General features: G+C 46.3%; 1 protein-coding gene across 8 annotated transcripts in view; it reads left to right on the forward strand.

The window, feature by feature from the left end:
- HDAC4 (histone deacetylase 4) overlaps nucleotides 1-23,627 on the forward strand; it is a 174,134-nt gene that overhangs the window by 104,033 nt on the left and 46,474 nt on the right. For 6 of the 8 annotated variants that reach the window (XM_063399987.1, XM_063399982.1, XM_063399983.1 and 3 more), the window contains 5 exons: nucleotides 3,643-3,793; nucleotides 6,712-6,832; nucleotides 11,693-11,814; nucleotides 19,990-20,130; nucleotides 21,977-22,089. In XM_063399987.1, the coding sequence (XP_063256057.1) occupies nucleotides 3,643-3,793; nucleotides 6,712-6,832; nucleotides 11,693-11,814; nucleotides 19,990-20,130; nucleotides 21,977-22,089 (648 nt within the window). The remainder of the gene's footprint in view (nucleotides 1-3,642; nucleotides 3,794-6,711; nucleotides 6,833-11,692; nucleotides 11,815-19,989; nucleotides 20,131-21,976; nucleotides 22,090-23,627) is intronic. The other 2 variants (XM_063399989.1, XM_063399986.1) reach the window with 1 other exon arrangement.

Genomic DNA, 23,627 nt, shown 5'->3' on the forward strand with positions numbered 1-23,627 from the left:
AGAAGAACCCTTCCCTGATATCCCCCTGTGCTGGAGCTGATCTCAGGTGTGGATTAAGATGCAAGTTGGGAGCTAGACGCAGCAACTTTGGGTGCCAGGGAATATTTATCAGCCAGAAGTGTTCCAACTTCCGTTCACCCAGGCTTGTGCTTATCTCCACAATTATTTTGCTCTCCCTTCCACTAATTGCAGCTATTCAAAATATCTCCTACAAACATCCAGGAGCCAGTCTGAGCTGGAGGGGCAGGAGGGATTTCTGTGCTTGGCTTCTTGTTTGGCAGCTGCAGGACTGGTTGTGGAAGTCCTAATGCAACTTGTCTCCCTGAAATCTGTCTTGGTTCTCTCTGGGAAATGGGATCTTGGTGTCAGCACTCCACGCTTCCTGGGAGGGCACTGCAAAGACTAAAGAGAACCATTTTAGCTTCATTTCCCTTAAAAAGAGGTTTCTCTGTGACAGTTTCCCTACTGATAAGGTGTCAGTCCCCCTCCCAGGCAGACAAGCTGGAGCACTGATGACAATTGAGGAATGTGGTGGCAAAATCCTCTGGATCGCTGAGTCTTCACGGTAGGCTGATGGTTGATAAATACCTGGAAATGCTCTGCATTCTCCCTGTTACCTTTATTAATATTAATATATGCTAAAGAAGCACCAGCAACGCTAACTGCAGGTACAGTTGAACGTTTGTGCAGTTTTCAGAAGTAGTGGGAGCAGTGACATTAAACATATGCAGGAATCCCCATAGTTATGAATATTTACCAATATTGATTTTGGCAAGAGCACCTAATTCAGATGTTCTGAGCTCCCTAATGCAGGGTGTGTGTGTCTGTCACACGGTGCTCCTCAGACTTGAGGCTGAGTTAGTCTCAGATCCAGGGATTTCCCTCGGTGAATCACTTTGTAATGAAATTTCAGTGTTTGGGAAATAGACTTGAGGAATAAACCCCCTGCTCCAGCTGTGTGATGAACACACAGGGTCTGAGTGGGCAGTGCCTGTTCAAATTTGCCATGATTGCTTTAAATGAACCAGAAACTGATGTTTTTCCTGACACCCCAACAATTCCACCCTGTGCATCCAGGGAGCATTGTCCAAATTCTCCTGGAGCTCTGGCAGCCTCGGGGCCATGCCCATTCCCTGGGGAGCCTGGGCAGTGCCCAGCACCATCTGGGGGAAGAACCTTTTCCTAATATCCAGTCTAAATTTTTGTTTCCCCATAACATTCCTGGTAAGCGTGGAGAAATAGCCCTGAGAAGACATCCGGATGGGTTTTCTTTTTGTTTTCCCAGGCTACAGCAGACACCAACACTGATTTCTTTTCATTTTTCATGGGTACAATCGGAGACGTGGCTTCATTATTCTATTTTTTAAAAATTTCTTTTTTTTTCAACTTTGAAACCATTTAAGAACTATATTAAGAATAGGCTTTGTGGAAACTGGGGTCAAAATGAGCAGAGACAATACATCCCTAATGAAACTTCCCTAAACCATCCAGTGACAAATTGGGCTTTTCATTCCCATTTCACTCCAGATGTCAATGAAAGCACAGCTCCTTCTAAAGCAGCCTAATGTATGTAAACCATCGCAGGAAGCAGAGCCCGCAGAGCCTAGGAGACTGCAGATGGAGAGAAAAGGCTCCTGATTCCATAAAAATAACAAAACCTGTTTTACCATATTGTGCATTAAATATTGTTCATTTGCATACTTTCCATGGCGAGGTTCTCAAAGCCCACCATGTGGTGGACTTGTTGGAAGTCGGGAAAGAGACTCTTTCCCCAAATGGAGACGTGTTAGTAGAAGCTGCTGCTTAATTAGAAAACAAAAATAGCTGGTTTCCTCTATTTTTTTTCTTCCTTTTCTAGTTTTTTTTTTCAGTGTGGATTTTCAGTTGTTTACATATAATTCAATTGAATTAGGAGGAGAAGCATAGGTGCAGTCACTGCAAAATAACTGGATTTCTGGTTATTTACAACAGCCTGCCTGCTTGGGGCAGGCAGCAGCAGAGATTCCTCCATGGAGAGTTTCCAGCAGATAGTCAGGCAGATTATAATTACCTCTTAGATTGGTTTTTTTGCATCTTTATATAGAATGGTGTGATTTTATTTGTATTTGTTGTGCATCCATGGCTGAAGCATTGGGCGGTTCAAGTGTGCAATGCCACAAATTATTCAGATGAGCCTAGAATATCCAGAGGTGGAAGGAGCTCACAAGGATCATCAAGTCCAACTCGTAGCCGTGCACAGGACACCCCAAGAATCTCAGCTAAAGGGATTAAAAGGAAAACACACTCAAGAAGAAGGAAAAACTGGGGTGGGAGTCTCTTGTATGCAGGAGCTGGCAGCGTTTGGAGAAGGCTGGATTGAGATGTTCTTGGAGAAAGCAGGTTCCCTGTATCAACAGCCATGGCTTGGACTCTGCCCATAGCAGTGGCTTGGAATGGGGTGATCTTTAGGGTCCCTTCCAACCCAAACCATTCCACAATTCCGTGCTCCCGCTGCCTCTCCGCCTCGGGGGCTGTGCAGGAGCGGTGGGTGGTATCTGAGCACAGGCCCCCATTAAGCACAGCCCCGGAGAGCTCAGGCCTTTGAGGCTGGAGCCTGCCAGCTCCCGATCAATCCCTTGGTTTATAAGCTGCCAACGTAAAGAGTGCGGGGTGGGCGCCGTGCTCCGGAGGCTCTGGAGGGCTCTGGAGGCTCCAGAGGGCCCCGGCATTCCAGGGCTTTACGGGAGGCCCAGGAGCGCCTCGCTGGGCAGGGTGCAAATCAAACTGCGAGGTGGGAAATTGTCCTTTTGGCTCTGCTTGTTCAAGAAAAAGCAGTTTTTAGTGCCACAGAGATCTCTTTGCTCCTCTCCAGGCTGCTGGGACTTGTTGTTTGTCGCCTGCTTTTCCGCAGCCTCGCAGGACAGCGGACATCCCCTCACACTATCCCAGGGCATGGCACATCAAAGTCACGCTGTCGGTGTTAGAACCCCTCTGCACCCAAAGAGGGGCTCTGGGCTGGGGGGTGCACCCCAAATTTCCCAGGAGGTTTGTGGGGACACTGACACCCCCCAGCTGATGGGACTTGGGGACCCCAGGGGGAGACTTGCACTGGGGCAGGAGCCTTTGGTGCTTCCAGCCTTGAATGTCCCATCTGATGGAACCTTTGCAAATTAGACCTTAATTAGACATCAGGCCTCCTGATTATTCCCATGAATATGGGTGAGTTGAGAGGGCCGGGGAAAATACTTCCTGGAGGAATTGTTGGGGGATTTTTTTTTTATCTGTTGGAGCAATTCTTTTTACAGTTAATCATGGAATCTCAGCATAGTTTGAGTTAGATGGGACTTGAAATTCCATCTCATTCCACCCTCTGCCATGGGCAAGGACACCTTCCACTATCCCAGGTTGCATCCAACCTGGCCTGGAACACTTGCAAGGATGGGGCAGCCACAATTTCTACATTTTCTCTGTGCCACAAATAATATTGAGGGTGCCCTAGTGGGTTTTATTTCAAATCAGATGGTGGAGATAAAAGGAGGCCCATGCTTGTCCTTCTTTCCGTGAATGAAGCACTGTCACTGTCACATGCCTGCAGCCTCTGCTTTGGCTCTGGGAAGGCTGATGGTGTTAATTTGCTCCTTTTCCCTGTTCCCTTCTCCACAGCAGCAGCAGGAGATGCTGGCCATGAAGCATCAACAGGAGCTGTTGGAGCACCAGAGGAAGTTGGAGCAGCACCGACAGGAGCAGGAGCTGGAGAAGCAGCACCGAGAGCAGAAACTGCAGCAGCTGAAAAACAAAGAGAAAGGGAAAGAGAGTAAGTGGCCAAAGCACCACTCCTTTGGGTGGTGACAGGCAGATGGGAGCCATGATGGAGCCTCAGAAAGCTGGAGGAACCTTCTTGAGGGCACAGGGAGCTTGTGGGAATTGAGGGGAAGAGGGAAATGCATTTCTCTGCTTTATCTTCATTTTTGTCTCACTAAATGCCATTTTAGCGTTTTTCAAAAGGAAGCGTATCCTCTCTTCCCTTGATTTAACATTTTTTGAAGTATTTTTGGCAGCATTCCTAATGGAGGCAGAATATTAAGCCCATAAAATACACCAGATGCACGCTGCACTCCTTTTCTCTTTCTGCTGCTCTGAATTTCACTCTTTTCAAGACGTAGCCCAGTTCTCAGCTCTCCCCTTTTTGAAGCATTTCCATTCATGAGGGGATTTTTTTCAGGAGGTTACAGCTTGTGGGTGCCTTCCCCACTGTGTGTCATTATGCACTTGAGGAGATTATTGTGGCCTCACAATGTCCCTTATCAGAGACACTCCGGGCTGTTTGTTCAGGCTTTTTCTGCAAGTGAATGGGGGGAAAAATGCCTCAAAATACCTTCCCAAGTTGTGCCATCAACTCCTCAGGTCTGGTTTCACCACGGGAGAAGTGGTGAGAGGAAGATGGGATGCTGCATGGGAACTTGGAATAAGATAAAGGTCCAAGAACTTTTCCAGTAGTAAAAGTCTGGTGTCTGGGAGACATTTTAAGTGCTAGAAAGACCAGAGATTCAGAATCCCTAAGCATTTGCACTTCTCCCTGCTGCTCCCATCAGCTGTTGATGTTTGATTCAAGTTTCACTGGGCCTCTCCTCAGAACCAATACCTGGCCAGTCATTAAAGTAATCTGTAAAGAAATTAAATCATCTGAATCTCTGGAAAATGGGAGCATAGCATCTTTTGGGTGAAACACAGAGGTGTAGAGGGAAAAACCTCAGATTTTAGGGATGTTAAGTTGAAGATCCTGTTCCCATGGCTACAGTTTTATTTTTAAGTTACTTTTTATTTAAGAAGTGCTGTGGTGTAGAATCATTATCGCACCTCAGCTCTTAAGGATACTTAAGTTATTTTTCTCACATCACAAAATTTGGCAAAGGGAAGCTAAAATTGTCCTGATCTGAAACATGAAGAGAACGTGAGAGAGGTGGAGTTTGTTCTCCTTCCTTGTTAACACCTCTGCTCTGGAGTCAGGCTGGGAGAGCTGGGGGTGTTCACCTGGAGAAGGCTCCAGGGAGAGCTCAGAGCCCCTTCCAGGGCCCAGAGAGGCTCCAGGAGAGCTGGAGAGGGACCTGGGACAAAGGATGGAGGGACAGGACACAGGGAATGGCTTCCCACTGCCAGAGGGCAGGGCTGGATGGGATATTGGGCAGGAATTGTTCCCTGGGAGGGTGGGCAGGCCCTGGCACAGGGTGCCCAGAGCAGCTGTGGCTGCCCCTGGATCCCTGGCAGTGTCCAAGGCCAGGGTGGACGCTGGGGCTTGGAGCAGCCTGGGATAATGGAAGGTGTCCCTGCCTGTGGCACAGAGTTGAAATTAGATGATCCTTAGGGTCCCTCCCAACACAAAGCTCTCTGAGGTTCCGTGATACCTTTCAGCTTCCAGTAAAGGAAGTGAACCTTACACTCCAAAAATCCTTAACTTCAGGTCTTCTAAGTAACACGTTTATGCCAAACTGATAGAACACAGCCAGATTTGAGTGTTCTAGGGATGCTAATGCATTAAGGATGACACATTTAGGAGAGAGAAGGCTTTCAAGCATGGATTTGTCACCTCTTCTGCTACTCAGGAGTTTATCTCCAGCTCTTCGCTTGAACTTTCCACCAAACCTGTGTTGGTGGAGCTGGTGAGAAATGCAGGGCTCTAACAAAAGGGAATTTTCTCGCTTTGGTGTTTGAACCATTTTACACCCCCAAGCAGTGCCTTGTGAGGATCCTGCAGCTCCTTGCTCTTGGGGAAATACCAGGAATTGTTCTCCCAGCATGTCAAATGCCACCTCATCATCAAGCAGGGTGCAAGACACAAGAACATGGTGGGGTGATCTTTTAGTTCTTGTTCCCAGCAGAGCAAGGAGCTTCCCTGGCCTTTTCCTTTCCTTGCAGCCCAGATATTTTCCATTGGAGCTCCTGCCTTACGCCACGGTGTGCATGAACCATCATTTTCCACGTGTCCCCTTGCCAAACTTGGGATGCATTGCTCCATCAGGAGCCCTGCCTGGGAGTCTGGGCTGTCAACCCAATGATCACTGGGATCCATCATGGCAAGGGAACAACCTCCATTGTGCAGGAAATCATGATTAGGGATTACACAGTTGACATTTTAGCTATGCAGAATGACTGACTCTTTTTTTAATTTTTTTTTTTAATGTTAGGTTTTCTATTTGAAGCGAGAGATCTGTGTGCTTGTAAATGAAGCAAAATGTTACGTCGGTTGGGGTGTGCACAGAGACTTGGGAACAAAGAGGTCCCTGTTTACAGGAGTTTTTGAGACAAAACCTACACATGAGCCACTGGGCTCATTCCCCTTCTGCTTTTAGATGTGACATTTAACAACTTGAGGGTGCACAAGACCCCTTTTCTTAAATAATTTTGGTTCAAAGAGAAATAAGATGGCCCAGACAAGTGCTTTATTCTGAGTCTGCTTTTACGCAAGTGTAACATCCTCTTCTGGTGAAATAAACCCAATTTCATCTGTGTTTTCAAACATAACTTGTGAGCCTATGCCAAGCTAAAGGGATAAAAAGGAAGAGCTCCTTACTGGAGGCACTTTGTTCTTCTCTCTTTGAAAGCAAAGTTCTTTTTTTTTTTGGACTCGAAATGAAAGATTTGATTTGGGATCTATTTCAGCAATTTAAAATTCCTTCAAGTATGTGAATTGATTTAATAACCTTTTTTAATTTTTTTTTTTTTTTTTTATCGCAGGTGCAGTGGCAAGCACAGAAGTGAAGATGAAATTGCAGGAATTTGTGTTAAACAAGAAGAAAGCTTTGGCCCACCGGAATCTCAACCACTGCATATCCAGCGACCCTCGCTTCTGGTATGGGTAAGTGGTGCTGGGCTTCCTGCAGGGTTCAGCCAGTGCCACCTTTGTCCCCAATTCCCTGAGGGAATGGACCTGATGTGCTTGTGGCATGAACCAGAGTGGTGACAGGAACACTGTGCATTCCCAAAATGCGTTTTCCAGAGCGTTCCAGTGTGAGTGGTTTTTGTGTCTGCTCTGATGGTCATGGTGCTCTGTGTGTAGAGAGAGGTCTTTGTGTCATCTGTAGTCTACAATTATTCAAACTCACAAGTTCTACAGTCAGAGATCAGTTTTTATAAGTCTTCCAGCTATTCACCCAGGATTTGATCCTGCCTGGTGTTATAAAACCTGAACTTCAGTCAGATGAGGAGTAGTTTTTTACATTCAGGAGCTGGATTTTGATGAACCTTGTGGGTCCCTTCCAACTCAGGATATTCTGTGATTCAGTGAATTCCTGCAGTTCAGGATAGTTAAGCTTTGCATTTTAAAGCTTTTAACACTTTACTGCTCTTCATAATCTCACAGAATTGAAAGTTTGGTTTATTTGGCACTTACTGGAAACATCCAGTGGTCTGCACTTTTAGTCACAACTGCCCCAACATCTCCATTTTCAACTGAAAATATTCAACTGTTGGTCTTCAGTTTCAATTTCAGAAATTAGCTTTTTCATTGTACTAAAGACAATCAGAAAATTTGATGTGACTTGAAAGGTTCCACTGCTGTGAGTTTGTCACTATCTATATTAAATAAAAAACCAAAGTGCTTTGGATGTTTGCTTTAGTGACTGTAAAATTAATGAAATTTTTAGTTACAAAAGTAATTTCATTTTGCCATGAAGTTCGTGTTCAAGCTGAAGCACTAACAGTGTTTTAAGTCTTAAGATATGAACGTGTGTACAGGGAGGATGAGGTCATAGCCAGAAGATGTTTCCAAATTCCAGAAACTGAGCTGCAATGAAATTTGAAAGCTATCCCAGCTCTGACTCAGGACAGAAATGCTGAAGTGGAGTTGGCAGAAGAAGTCAGATGTTATTGGAGGCAAAGTGAGATCGAGCAGCTTTAATACATCTCCGAAAATCTAATCTGAGACTTGGGGATTTCATTAAAGGTGGTTGAAGATCCTGATCCTCCATTTCTTTAAAAGCTGGTTAAAATAACAGTTAATGCTACAGGAGTGGTACAAGGTCAGTTAGAATTCAGGTTGCCCAGAGAAGCTGTGGCTGCCCCTGGACCCCTGGCAGTGTCCAAGGCCAGGTTGGACACTGGGGCTTGGGGCACCCTGGGATAGTGGAAGGTGTCCCTGCCCATGGCAGGGGGTGGAGTGAGATGGGCTTTAAGCCCCTCCCAAGCCAAATCATCCTGGGATTCTCTGTGGTGCAAGACCAGGGCTGCTGCAGGTTTTTAGCCATGTTGCATTTGGGGTTTCAGGATGTTCCCTCAGCTGATGCCAAGAACTTTCTGAGCACCAATGCATGGTTTGATTTTGCTGTGGCACTTACTAATCCAAACACTCCTTCCCTGTGATGCTCCAGGGATGCCAACACACAGAGACAACTCCCAAACCATTGCACAAGGATTTCAGGTCATGCTGTCCACTCATTTTCCATCTGATTTGTGGTGGGGTGAAGATTGGTGTCCTGGATTCTAAGCCAAGATGAACAAAGCCTTGGGGTGTCTCAGCTCTTTCTCAGTGCTGAATTGTCCTCCCGAGCCCTCAAGGAGGACAGATGGCAGCAGCACAGGAATTTTTTAAAAGCACCCTTCACTTGTTAAGGCAGAAGTTTGGGATTTTTCCCCTTTCCGTTCTGTTTTTTTAAAAAATAATAATTTTCTTTTATTTTTTTTTTCCAAAAGGAGAATCAACCTTTAAATTCCTGACGTATTAATATTTATTTATATGGCATCACATAGGTTTCCAGCTGAGACACTGCTGTCCCCACATAGCTGTGCTGTGATGCAGTTGGGTGGTGGTTGGGTTGAGCACACGCGAGCAGGGCTCACAGGAGATCCACTCCACGCTCCTGCTGGGAGCAGGCGAGGCAATTAAGTGCTAACAGATGCTGGGAGAGCCTCTCGAAGCGACACGCCTGCTTTTAAGCACTTCCCTTGGTCTTATGAAGGTTTGTGAATTCCCTTTTTTTTTTTTAATGGAAAGCGTTGCTTGGAGAAAAAAATAGTCTCCTAAGGGTATTGAGCACTATGATGGTGTGACGTCAGTGGCTGTGACAGGAAAAATGTTCTGCTGGCCTGGAATCACAGAAGTGTTAGAGCTGGAAAAGACTTCTAGGATGATGTCCCATCCCTGGATGTGCTCAAGGCCAGATTGGACAGGGCTTGGAGCAGCCTGGAATGGTGGAAGGGGGTGAACAAGGTGGTCTTTAATGTCCCTTCCAGCCCAAACAACCGTGTGATTTTATGACAGGCAACAGCAGAGGAGGTTCTTTGGAACTGCATTGTCAGACAGTGCCTCTGCTGGATTCTGAACCCACCGGGCAGCCCAGCTCCCAGGAATTTCTGCTGTGATTCCCTTGGGAGGCTGTCAGCAGTGCTTGGGAAGCAGCCAGTCCATGTGCTAGTAGCCATGAAAGGGAGTTTAACTGGGTATTTTCATGGTGGCAAGGTAGAAAGTTATACTTTAAATTACACATTAAGTTCTACATTGAATGATCCCAACATCCACGGGTGTGAGCACAAAACATTCCAGCACAGGTACACATGTCTGAATGTTTATTCAGTGCACCTTGCTGACCATGATTGAAGGATGAAATATCAAATCATGAAATCACTAAGATTAGAAAAGACCTCCAAGGTCATCACTCCAACCTTTCTGTCTGTGCACATGGGTGTTTGAAGGAGCTCAGGGAACAGGGGATGCCTTGAATGAAGGGATGTGCTTTCAGGAATTCCTGCAAGCTCTGTGCAGTGTCCAATTTCCTCTCCTCCCAGAGCTCTGACATTCCTGAAGGGGCATGCAGACCAGTGCATGCTACTGGAAGCAGCGTCAGACCCCAGTCCTGGAGCCAGGGAATGTATTCCTGTTTGCAGAGCTCAATATCTGTCATTCAGCAGCCCTGGGATACATCTAAACAGGCCCTTTGAATTCCTGCACTTCTCCTGACAAAGAGATGAAAATTGCTTCAATGTACTCGATTGTGCTGCTTAGGTCATGATTAAAAAAAAAAAAATCTGTTGCTCATATAGAGCCAAAAATGTCATTGTGTGACTAGATGGGGCTCAGGGCTCTTGGATCACAGCATCCAGGATTCCTGGGAATGAAACATCTCTGCATGCTGCCTTCCCATGGAATGAGCAGATCTTGGCAGAAAAAGCCACGTCTCTTCCCAGGAGGGATTATTTTTTGATTTCAGTTTGGCTCTGTTTTGATTGCAGGTGAAGATTGAAGTGTGCGTGGGGGCATTCAGGGGCGGGGATGTGGCACAGCACGGAGTGGGTGTGGGAAACGCAGCCCTGCAAGAGCCCCCAGAATAATTTTTTCTTTATGTACAGAGAAATCTGGATAATGAAGAGGGATGATGGGGAAACCACAGTCATTCATACTTCCATAGAGTCCCAGAATGGTTTGGGTTGATGGGACCCTAAAGCCCATCTCATTCCACCCCCTGCTACGGGCAGGGACATCTCCCACTAGAAGATCTGTGGGAGTAGAATATGTTGATGTTCAAATAAAATTTGCAGAGGGTTTTTTTTGGTTTTGTTTTTGTTTTTTGTAGTTATGTGGAAAATTCAATGTGTTTTCCTAGTATTTCATTAGCCCCATGTTTTTTGAGGGCTTTAAATTGCAGTGGAATTGATGCTCTGGATCTCAGCAAACAGACAGCTTCTGAGTTGAACTTCCACTCAAGGGATTGGCACTGTTTGAGAAACGGCATGAATTTGTGCAATTTGCAGCTCTGAATGGCTTGTTTTGGTTCCTTTAAGAACCTTTTGTACAAGAATATTTTCAGCTTGGTTTTTAGGCAGTATAAAATTTCAAATATTCACTTCGTTGTTTTTTTTTTTTTACAAAGTGCTTTCTCTTATCCCAAATCCTTTAGTATTTAGAAGAAATACAGGGCTTAAATTCTATTTATTTAAAGTGAGGTTGTGAGAGCCCAGTGACTGTCACCTGCATGGCTAAATCAGTTGTTCTGCTGATGGAGCTGCTCTGCTGACTGGAGCCTTCTCCCAGGCTGGTGGAGCTCCTGAGAAGCAGCAAAGCTGGGCACAAGTCATTAAGCAGGAAAGATGCAGCCAACAAACTGGTAGGAGGCTGAGAAAACTCATTCATTATTTAATATCCTCAGCAAACAGACTGTAATTTACTTCCAGCAGCCTGCTCAAACAAAGCCATAAATTATCATCTCAGGGAAGTTCAGCTGGAAAGGTGCTGAGTGCTTTGGCCCTGTCTCTGCTGAGCTCCTCGGATGGGAGGACAGGCAGGAGGAAAGGCAGTGGGCCACCTGTGTGGCATGGCTGCTGCTGGCCAGGTTCTGTGCTTCAGCCTTGGACCCTGTCTGCTAAGCCTGGGGTTTATTTTGGGGAAGGAAATGGTTCCCTTGTGCTGAAGTTGAGGTTTCACCTGTGCTGCGATTCAGGAACATGACTTAGCAAAAGCCAGCCCAGGTTACAGTCTTGAATTTATACTCGTGGTTAAATACCTGCATGAGCTGAGCCAAGGTGGAGCCTCATACTGAAAACTAAGCTGTGTTCCTGTATGTTGGATTTCAGTGGGCATTTTTTCAGGAGTGCCCAAGAGAGGAAAGCCAGAGCCTTTCCCTTTGCCTTTGCCCCGTTCCCCACTCCCTGGGGTGGCAGGCACTGCGCTCACCTCTTCTGCATGTCACCGGTGTAAAACTTGTCCCTTCTCTTTCCTTCCATGCAGGAAGACCCAGCACAGCTCTCTGGACCAGAGCTCCCCACCCCAAAGCGGCGTCTCCGGTACCTACAACCACCCAGTCCTGGGGATGTACGATTCCAAAGACGACTTCCCTCTCAGAAAAACAGGTAAGGCTGCCCTTCTCTCGCACTGCTGCCAGCCGTCCCTGCCGTCGCGCTTGGCCCTCTGAGCTGATTTTCCTGAAAAAGAAGGGATGTTGCCAAAAAGCTGGATTCCAGGCCATGCTTTGCCTCCCAAGCCCTCTCTCCATCTGCTTCCCCTTCACCTGTCACTGTGCTCCCAGCATTCCAGGGAGCCTGGTGCTGCTCCAGGGTGTGCGAGGAGCGCGGGAGACAGCGGAGCCTCGTGTCAAAGTTTGGGAGATGTTTTCCCAAACCCAAAGCTCGCACAGAGATCTGCGTGTCTCTAGCCCAAGTATGCTTTGCTGAGTGAGAAAAGTACCAAGAAAAAGTTCATTTCTTGGGGGATTTGCATTTTATGTACGAGTTTGTACCTGAGGTAAATAAGGAGTTTTGTGCCAGGGCGCGCACTGGGGCTTCCTGTGAGGGTTTGGTTCACACCTAGACAGTTCTCTCTCAGTCTGGCTTCTCCCTGCACGGTGGCTGGGCAGGTCAGTTATTCCTCAAGCCTGTATTATGTAAACCAGGTTGTTTGGCTTGGCTGTGATCCTCAGCTCCGTATCACATGCCTGAGCCAGCACAGCCTGGGCTCCCAACCCGGCCAGCTTGGGGCTGCTGCCTTTGGGGAACGGCTCAGCTTTGAGAGCTCAGCCTCGCTCAGGGAGCAGTTCTGCTCACTGGCCGTGCTGGGAATCGTTTCAGGACAGCAAAAAAAGCTTCTCTGGAAAGATCACATGATCATTAAGGTTGGAAAAGCCCTTTTAAGATGATCCAACCTTCAACCAGCACTGCCAAGGCTGCCTGTAACCCATGGCCCCAAGTACCACATCCACAAGTTCTTTAAACACTTCCAGTGATGGTGACTCCACCACTGCCCTGGGCAGCCTGGTCCAATGCTTGACCAGCCTTTCAGTGATGAAATTTTCCCCTTTTGGGAATTTCTCACTAGGAACCATAGCACCTGCCTTGCTGGATGGATTCCCATCTGTGCAGTTTTCTCTCCTGTTCTCCCTTGGGTTGGTTGCTTGACGAGTAGCAAACACTTCAGCTGCATGGGAACCCAGTCAGAAATTGGCTCCAAGATGTGGGTTTTCCCTGGGAAAGGTGCCCCTGTTGCTTTGGGGATGGTACCTTTGACTGTGCCCTTCCTGGAGGGCTCCAAAAGATGAGCTTGGAACACTGGGTTTGCTGAAGGACAGGGCATCCTTTCCTCTCTGCCCCTGGGTAATGGCAGAGCGTCCAGGCTGCCCTGGGGAATCACAGCATTTCCACGTGGGAAAGCATCCCTTGGCACCAAACCGATTGCTTAGGACCTGTGGGCAGCCTGATTCCAAGAGATTTTTAGCTCTTTCCTGTGCCTTGTGATGCCAGGTGATCTGTTCTTACCCTGTTAGCATTCTCACAGTAAAAATGGGCTTTGACATGCTCCCAAACATGTCTGGCTTGTCACCTCAGGGCACCTTGTCAGACTGGCTTTGAGCAGCAGTCCCCCTTCTTGCTCCCAGGGTCTTGGAAGGGAATTCCTGCAGGAGAAGGAAGACATCTGCACATCTCAACCTGTGCCGCTTCCCAAGCTGGGATCTCACCAAAGCTCCTGCTGAATGAACTCCTGCTGTCAGACAGAGGGAATTAAGGATGATAAATGGAGCTAATCACATTATTAAAGAGTGGAAGCCACCAAACTCATTGTTGTTTTCCAGCAGGAGGATGTTCAGCTGATTTTGGTTTCCCAGAACGCTAGTGCTTGTTCTTTTTGGACACCAGCATTAATCTCCTGGGCACTGGTCTAGGATACAAACGAGTTCACTTCTATAAGGTTCAGGGGAGATTTTTTTTTCATTGTTTTCTTTTATTTTCCTTTCAACGCAACAGCACGTCAGGCTCTGGCACAGCAATATCCTGCAGAATTCCCAGTGCCAAGAATGTTAAGTTGCTTGGAGAAGAAAGGCTCCTGAACAATCTGGTGTAAACAAAAGGCAGGGAAGGCTGGAGCCCATCCTAAATAAAGTTCTTTATTACGGGTGAGCTTTTCAGATTTTTGGCACCAGGCAACACTCTGGCTTTGTGTTGGTAATTTAAAACCACCATATAGTGTAGTCCAATTTTATTAAATTTGATTAAATATTTGCAGCTCAAATAACAGAGCCCATCACAATACAGCTCTGATTACCAGGGCTGGAATCCAACCAGCACCATTGCTGGGGAGAAGGTGGCTTAGGGGGTGGTGGGAAGGCATTTGGAATTATCATTTCTCCCAGTCTGCAGAGCTGGGAGCGTGTCCTGCAGGTTGAGACATTTTTGGGAAGAATAAATATTCCTCATCCCTGGAAGTGTTCCAGGCCAGGTTGGACAAGGCTTGGAGTGCCCTGAGATAGAGGAGGGTGTCCCTGCCCATGGCAGGGGGTTGGAACAAGGTGAGCTTTAAGCTCCCTCCCAGCCCAAACCATTCCATGATTCCATCAAATTTGCCATTTCCCTGCATTTTAGCAATACTCTGTGTCTTTACTCTTATTTCAAGCATCCTGATGGTTGCAGGTTATGGGAGAGGGAGGGCGTGCAGGAGTGATCTCTTCAGAGTGCTTGAAAGACTTCAGCAGATGCAACAGTCGGCTCCTGCAGCATATTCCTGATGCCTCCCGTGCCCTGAAATCCAACTCTCTCTGATTTGTTTTCCTAAATTATGCTCCAGTTTCTTGGCTGTTTGGTTTCAGCGTGAAATTGTTTTCCTGGTGCAGTTACTAATTGCTTGAATCCTGTTCTTAGCCTGGCTGGGGGATTAATTTTACTCTGCTCCCTCTCTTCAAGCATTTTGGGGCTTTTCCTTTTTTTCCATTGAGCTAAGATTGGTTTGGTTGGTGCTGCCCCTGCCTTTGCTGTTAAATTACCTGGATTAGCACACGGATTTTTATTTCCCCTTCTGGGGAGTTTCCTTTGTTCTGTGTAGGATTTAGTGTCAGGGTTTTATTGACAGCTTTTGAGAGGAGAAATTCTTAAGTGACCTTTTCTGCTCCTAGATCAAGGTTGGTGTCTTCCAAATTAAATAACATTCATTATGTGCTGCACTGGGGTCCTGTAAGGAAAATATCTAGAGAATCCCTACAGAGTGATTTTAGACTCTGGGTTGGGGCAGCCTGTTTTGATAACCCCAAGAGTTGTTTGTCAACACCTTTCTTGGAGCTGCTGAAATGGGTTTTAGCAGAGCTTTTCAGTTTTGCATTTCCAAGGAATCCTGTCCTCGTTTTCTCCCAGGAACAAGCTTGTTGATGGCATTCCCTGCTTTCTGAAACTCGAGCAGTGGATGTATTAGAACATGCTGTTACTTAGAAAGCTGACACCACCACCATCATGAAGATTTAAAGGGAATTATTTCACTTCTTAACATGCTTTTCCTCTTGGACTTGATGATCTTAGAGGGCTTTTCCAACCTAAATGATTCCGTGACTCCATAATTCTTTTTCCATGCAAAAGAGAGGAGCCTGAGAGACGAAACCATCCAGCATCCTGTGATGTTGTTGGTATTGCAGAAAACTGGAGTTATTTGGGTATTATTTGCAGCTAAGCAGGTGAAATTGGTGTGAACTTGTTGCAATTAGAAAGAAATAAGAGGGAAAATGAAAGGATTTGTCCACAATTATGGTGCTGCATTTGTCAAGGAAAGCGTAATGTCCCTCTGAGCTGGTTCTGATTATTGGAGTGTTTGGAGTGGTTTGTTTTAGGACAAAAGGTTTTTTGGAGGAAAATAGACTAGTCAGAAACCCTGGTGGAACAGGGGAGTATAATCCAGAGGAAATCTTGGAGCTCTGTGTGGTATGGAGTGTCACTCCAGTTCAAGAGCATCTCTGACTTCCCACCTACGCTGTCCTTCTAGCCAGCCTGGTTGGAAGCCTGGCTTCCCACAGACCCACGCACTGAGAGGAGGCTCTGACTCCTAGAGAAATCCCTGCTGGAAATACCCTGTCTGCTCCAACTGGAGGACGTCAGTCTGTCTGATCCAAAAATAACACTTAGCTTGGATACTGGGAAAGATTTCTTTGTTAGAAGGGTGGTCAGGCACTGAAACAGGCTCCCTGGGGCAGTGGTGGAATCACCATCCCTGGAAGTGTTCCAAAAACGGGACATGGCACTGGGGTACATGGTTTGTGGTGGTGATGGATTGGTGGTTGGACTTGGTCATCGCAGAGGTCTTGTCCAGCCTTAACAATTGTGGAATCATTAAGACACTTCCTGTGAGTGGTGCACCAAAAGAGAAACCTCTTGCAGGAGGAGATCAAACAAAATCTTTTGGTTTAGTGTCACCTTTGGGGGATCCCAGTCACTCAAGGAACCCACTGTCCTCCTCCTTGGTCCTCCCAGCTCCAGCTCTGCTTCCCAGGGGCTGCCAGGAGCCTGCACTGTTCATAGAATCCCAGGAACCTCAAAGTCCATTTCATTCCAACCCCTGCCACAAGCAGGGACACCTTCCACTGTCCCAGGCTGCTCCAAGCCCCAGTGTCCACCCTGGCCTTGGACACTGCCAGGGATCCAGGGGCAGCCACAGCTGCTCTGGGCACCCTGTGCCAGGGCCTGCCCACCCTCCCAGGGAACAATTCCTTCCCAGTATCCCATCTAACCCTTTCCCTCCTTCAGCTTAAGTTCCCTCTCCCCATGGAGTTTTCTCATGGATGTTAAAAGGGAGACAAGGTAATTCTGTTGGCTTTTGCCTGACTAGTAAAACTTAGTCTGAAACTTAATAATAATAATAATAATAATAAAAACATAAAATCCCTTTCTAGTTCCCACCTGCCAAAATGAAGATGTTCAAGGACTGGTAGCAAGGGTTTCATGCTGCATTGTTTATTTTTATTCCACAAATGTGGATGGGCAGTGGGAACAGGGCAAACTCTGCCCAGGACTTGGTGAGGTTTTGACTTCCACAGACTTAATGTCCGATTAGTTCAGCAGCCTAGGGGCTGCAATTCTAGGAAAAAAACAATGGGAATGACATATATGTTGGAAGAATTGGGTTACATGGGTCCTGCTGCACTCAATGATGTGTAAGTGGGGTAACTTGGGTTGAAGCCTGTGAAAACCAGCAGAGCTTTTGGCTTATGTTCTGGTTATTAATTTACTTGCAGGAAAACAAAATATTCTTTGTATAAATCCTTATTATAGGCCAAATTAAGTATGTCAGTGCTTAAGAAATCCCACTGGCTTTGTGGAAGCTGACTCAGATTTGGGCATGGGCTTCATTTGTTTGCTGGAGGGGAATTTTGATAATTTCATGGCATTTGTTTTAAGTATTTCGTCTTGAGATGCAGAGAAGCAGTAATTTTTTAACTTAGGTTTTGTAATTTAGTCTCCAGTTTTTAAATGTACTCCAGTTAGCAAGGCTTTGTTTGGGCATATTGACTGGCACGCTGAATTTGGGGAGATTTCCAGAGGAATTGGTGTCCACTGAACCTGCACAGACTGTCAGGTATTGATGGTTCTGTGTTGTTCACATTCCTGTTTTACCCTTGTGAAAGACAGCTCTCTTCAGCTTAAAAATCTTTTTATTATATAATAGTTTAAAAACCATCTGAACAAGCCTAAATTCTTTTACTATAAAATAGGTTTTATGTAAATTCTGTGAATTTGAGGCTGTACTGCACTGCCTGTGTTGAATTTTAATTCACCTACTTTGGGCTCTGGAGCACCCAATTAAATCCGTGTAGGGATTATGCTCTCTGAGGTCCTGATGCTATGTTAGATTTGGGATTATATCTGAGGGATAAACAACAAAATCAGAGCAAGGCTTTAAATAGACCTTTTGGTGTTTCGAAACTTGATCCCCCAGCAGAAAGGGAAAACACAGAGTGATTTTGCCTTAAAATAGTTCAATCTGACAAATTCCAATACGTTGCTTTGGCAATCACTTACGCTGGAGGTATTTTCTCTTTTAAGGCGGCAATTTTCTATGTTTGTTCACCTCTTTTCTATATGGAAGGAGGTTTTTATTATGGTTTTAAATATAGGATGTGTTAGGTAATCTGTGGCCCCAAACCTTTTGTTTCCCTGCCCATTTTTAAGGTATTTCAGACCCATTCCTTCTTTGTATTTGAAACCCACCTAAGTAATTGTGTGTTCCAAACAGAAACCATCCCTCATCTGAGCACCAGGAATAAAATTTGGGCTGAAATTTTTATTGCCGTGTTTTCCTTTGTTGGAGGACAGATCCTTCCAACAGCTATGGCATAGGCTTAGACTTCCTTGATTTAAAATGGATATATCAGCATCCATCTGTGACACCTTCCACTTCTGCAGAATCCCAGAGTGGTTTTGTTGGAGGGGACCTTAAAGATCATCTCTTTCCAGCCATAGGTGTGGCATCCAGGCAGCTATTAATGCTCAGAAATTGGGACAAATTAAAGCTGAGAATGTAAGGACGTGGGATGAGGTACCTAAACACTGCTTTTTAAACATTGCTTTTTTGACATAAGTCAACTTCTGTTTTCAAGAGGACTTGCAGAAGTTGCTGCTTGGAGCCTGAGCTTGTGTTTGAGCTGGTCCAGTCTTTAATATTGCCCTGGGAGCAGATTTGCATTCAGTCCCCTGGCATTTTATATGCAAATTCTGTCTCTCTAAGACAATTCCCCCCTTGCTAATGCACTTCATTCAGCATTTGAAGCATCATCTTGAGGAAGTATTTTTTTTTAGTATTCCCGTTACCTCTTGCTGGTGTTTTTCTATCCAAAACATTTGTGAAAAAGCTTTTGCCTTTCTTATTTTTTTCTTCTTCTTCCGAAAAATTCCATCAAAGCACTGTGTTGATGGCTTAACTTGAAGGATTTGATCTTGAATTCATCAGCCTTCTGATTTTTTGAGCCCTGCAATTAACGTCGACAGGCTTGATCTTTGACGTGACACAGTGGTCAAAGGAAATATAGCTGCAGCCAGACTGAGTTAATTCAAATCAGTTTGTAAACCCTGTTTTAATTCTTCTAAAGAAATGTAGATTATTCACCCTGGAGTGTGTTGGTTGGTAATGGAGTGAGCACAGGATTTGCTGGTTCAAAGGGATTAAGCAGCAGGGTTGTTGAGGAAGGGAAAGGATGGGGCCAGTTCACTCATCTCAGCTCTGTCAGGAGCCCTCAAACCCTACAGCAGGTATTGCACTCAGGGCTCAGGAGATCAGAAAGCTCCCAGAGGAAATCATCTTGCAGGAGGAGTCTTGAATTGAAGCTTCATTACCTTGATGGAGACTTGATAATGTGTACGCTGTCACCAGCTGTCCTGGCCCCAGGGGCGCTGGGGCTTTCCAGGAGCTCTGCCTTGGCTTTTTGGGATGTCAGGATTTGGGTTTTGGAGGGAGTCTCTCAAAAGCATGGTGTACACAAGGCTGTGGTCACAGGAAATGCATCCACACCTGCCCTGGGCAGTCTGGAACTTCCTAGGTGTCTGATAGGTGCTCATTAGATAGGGTTGAACTGTGGGGCTGTGATGATGTAACCCCAAGATGCTTCCCAAACAAACCTACCTCCTCCTCCCTGGCATTTGCTTTCCTTGGCCACACTCTCATGCCCTTCTCCTTGAGTTGACCTGGCTCCAGCTGACACAGGGAGTCAGCAGGGAGACAATCACCTGGTTTGCTTGTAGGGTTCAATTTTGGTGTTTTCTTTCCCCCTGCCCTGGCGTCCCTCCCTGAGCCAGATCACCCTGAGCTCGGATGACTCTGAGGTGTGGAGCTGCCTGTTCCAGCAGCACATCAGTGATAACCAACACCGTGATATCACATCAGTGATAACCAACAGCAGCATCTCAGCTGGCTCAGCCATTCCTCTGCTGCTTCCCTGGATCCCATCAGCTGAGTTTGTCACTGGGTTGGGAGCAAGTTGAGCAGAGGTGGGAAACTCTGCACTAATCTCAAGTCTGCGTCTTCGTTCAGAGAGGACTTTGCAGGATGATTATTACATTTTTAATTCAAATGCCTGCTGTTGAATCCAGACCTTGCATGGGGTGGGGCCTGTTACACTACAAATCTGTGTTCCAAATATTTGTTAGCAAATGATTTAATTTAGTTTAGCGTCCTGCAAATGCTCGACTGTAGCCAGCCAACTCAATTCAGCTCAACTCAACTCAACTCAACTGCAGGCTGAGTAAAACACTGCTGAGACACTGCTAACACTGTTTCGTGTTCCTGGCCAGCCTCTGAACCCAACCTGAAGCTGCGGTCCAGACTAAAGCAGAAGGTGGCTGAGAGGAGGAGCAGCCCCCTCCTGCGCAGGAAGGACGGGCCCGTGGTGACCGCGCTCAAGAAGCGCCCACTGGACGTCACAGGCACAGCGGGTAAGCGACAATTCCTCAACTCTTCATCCCCTCCTCCTTTCCCGAAACACACTCCTGTCTCCTTCGTGTGCTTCAACAGTGCTGGAACCAAGCTGAGGGCACTGGAATTGTCCAGCCTGGGGGAGGATGAGGTCAGGCCTTGTCCTCACCTGCAGCTTCCTCAGGAGGGGCAGCTCCCATCTCTGTTCCTTGTGACCAGGGACACACCTGGAGCTGTGTCAGTTAGGACGGAAAATAGGAAAAGGTTCTTGACCCAGGGGTTTTATACATACAGCTGTATGAATTTTCTTTTTTGACTACTCAACTGACAGTTTCTTGTTGAAAAGTCCTGTCCTTCCAGGACCAACGTTTGCAAGCAGGATCAGAGGAAAGAATGTGATGAGATTACCATAAAGTTAATTCCTAGCACCATCTAGGGATGTCTCTGTGTAAGTACCACCCAGTGACAGCCTTGCCAGGCTTGTCTCACTCCAAGGCCCACGATCGTCACTCCATCAAACTCAAAGTGAGCTCTCTTTAGACAGCAGGGTAGTTTTGGGAGACCCTGAGGTGTCCTCAGCACTTCTCCTTGTCAGAGCCCCTCTGTTTGCAGAGGGGAAGGAGGATTTCAAGAGCTAAAAGCTGTAGAATTGTAAAACATCCTGAGTTGGAAGGTACCCACAAGGAGAATCCAGTCCAACCCTAGGCCTGCACAGGACACCCCAAAAATCACAGCCTGTGCCTGAGAGCATTTTCCAAACACTCCATGAGTTCTGGCAGCCTTTCAGACCTGAAAATCCAATTTCCTTCACTCACACAATGCTATATGGCACACGGCTCCTTGCTGGCTGATCATTTTTCCCTGCAATGACTTCAGAAATGGCAGCAGAAGCTCCCATTTCTCACTGGCATGAACAGGGCTCAAGAAGCCAGCCTGGAGCCTGTTGGAAAAGTATCAGAGTTGTCATGGTGAGAGGGGACTTTAAAATGGAAAATAAGTTTAGAAAACAGTCCTACTTTGGGGAATAGAAATTATTTTTAATCCCCAAAGAGTGCAGGGGGTTCTGGTGGGACACCGTCCTCTTGACCAGGTTGCTCCAACCTGCCCTTGGACACTTTCAGGGATGGGGCAGCCGTGGATTCTCTGGGCAGTGTGTGCCAGTGCCTTATCACCCTCACAGGGAAGAATTCCTTCCTACAGTTCCCTCTAAGCCTGCCCTGTGGCAGGGGGAAGCCATTCCCCTGTCCTGTCCCTCCAGGGCCTTGTAAAAATTAGCTTTTATTCCTCCTGGAGTAGTGAGGAGCCTGCTGCAGCCTGAGCCATTGCAGCTGCTGGGAGAGTCTCCTGCTGCAAATGCTTGGGGACAAGGAAAGTTCAAAAGAAAAGGTTGGAATGTTATTAACCTTCCCAAATAAAAGGAGGAACACTAGCAGCTGTGCCATGCAGCAGGTGAGAGGCTTTCTGAGGGAGGCCTGATGCAAGGAGGTGTCTTTAGGGTTACAGGGAAAGAGGGTGAGTGAGGCACTTCCAGAAAAATGAAGCAGAACAACTCCAACCTCCTCCAGTCTGACCTCTTCAAACCTTCCATGCCTTTTATTATCTTTCAATCATAATTCAAGTTATTAATACACTCTAAGAGAAATCCCCATGGGGAGAAGACTTAAATATGCTGAGTAGGTACTTGGATAAACCGTTTGAAAGTGTTTGTTGGTATTTTAAGAGCCCTGGGAAGATTTAGGGGGAAGAAGGGGAGGAGGAGGAGGGCTGCTTTCATCCAAAACAAAACTTGAAGGGTTGTTATCTGTCTAAATACCATCACAGAGATGGTTTCTGATGTTAAAAGTTGTTTTTGGATGTGTTTTCCAGACTCTGCATGCAACAGTGCTCCTGGATCTGGTCCCAGCTCTCCAAACAACAGCTCCAACAACATCAGCACTGAGAATGGAATTGCAGGATCAGTCACGAGTATCCAAGCAGAGGTACAGAGCCCTCCTTCCCTCTGGTTTTTAACACCCATCAGCTTGGGGAGAGTTTTAGGACTAAACCACACAAAAGGAAACCCTGACTTGTGACTTAGAGCAGACTTTGGGAATTACCTCTCAGCCTGGGCTGACAGGATGCCTTATCTGTTTATTAAATCTGGTTTGAACCAGCTCACAGGCAGCTTGTGGTAACTTGCAGTGGTTTCGTAGTGAGGAGAAAGTAAAAGTGAAGTGATTCAGCAAGGTCAAATGCAAGTATTTTAATGTTTGGAGAATTTACTCCTGTATATAGGGTGGATTTATTGTGTGCAGTAGGCTGGTCTAAATATGACCAAACCATAACTGGATTAAAGGGAATGCATTTAAACTTTTCCTCCACAATTGGGGATCTGAAAGATTGGTGCCATGTGCTGGTTTATAATCCCATAAACTTTCACCATCACTTGAGGCATCGCTGGATGCCCAGGGCAGGGTGTTGGCCTGGGTGAGGTGGGGTTGGACTGAGCACAGCAGCTCCTGTGTTCAGGAATCCTGGAGCCAAGCTTTTCCAAGGGGTCTGGGCCATGTGAGCTGGCTCCCACTATAAACTGTGCCTGTAGGAAACCAGTGTGGTTGTCTGATGTTACTGGTGCATTTCTTTTTATCCAGCTTCCCATTAGCTGTTCTCCCCATGAATAGAGTCTGTCTTAACACCAGGCTCCAAAAACAGGCTGAGGCTTGTTCTCCACAAATATTCCTTTAGAATTGAAAAGGCCTTCTCATGGTGGAAATGTCAGTCCTTATTGCATTCTAGTTTTGTACAGATTTGCACTTTGTTTTTATTTCTAATGTAGTGTAGTATTTAATGTGGGGAACATGCCTCCTTCTTCACCGTCTGCCCTGCCAAATGATCCAGCACACATTCCAGCCACTCTAGTCCATAGCAAACCTTACAAATTTAGGTAATTAGTGTGACGATTAAGATGGTGGGAAGTGGAGGCTTCACCTGCCCCAGGAGGACGAGCACTGAGTTTTGGTTTTGCTGATCCAGGAGCTGTCAGTCTTGTCTGTCCTTAGCAAACTGCAAATTCCCAGTTGCTGCTGATGGAAAAACTAGTGGATTTGACAAGGGTTTTTGTGACATAAGCAGTGGAGGCAGTTTCCCAAAGTTCTTGCAGAGGACTGGAATCAGGTGGTCTTTAAGGTCCTTTCCAGCCCAAACCATTCCATGAAGCTGGAGTGAGCTCCTGCAGGTGAATGTGAAGCTGGAGCATCCTCGTCATCCATTTGATTTTTCAACCATCTGGGACTAGACCACCAACACCCAATCAAATGGACACTGACCACAAGAAAAAGTCTTTCCATCATTACTGCTTGTAATGCTCAGGCTGAGGCATAAGCAATGCAAACAATTTGAAGAAAAAACCCTGTCCTGCCCAAGCCTTTCCCTTTCCCAAAGAAAAACAACTCTGCATTTTATTTCAGCATTCATGTCATGTGATCCTAGCTGGTCCACTGGTCTCTATTTGGGGAAAAAATAAGTAGGTGTCTTTAAA

The sequence above is a fragment of the Prinia subflava genome, chromosome 6 (genome assembly GCF_021018805.1).
Source record: "Prinia subflava isolate CZ2003 ecotype Zambia chromosome 6, Cam_Psub_1.2, whole genome shotgun sequence".
Classification (NCBI taxonomy): domain Eukaryota; kingdom Metazoa; phylum Chordata; class Aves; order Passeriformes; family Cisticolidae; genus Prinia; species Prinia subflava.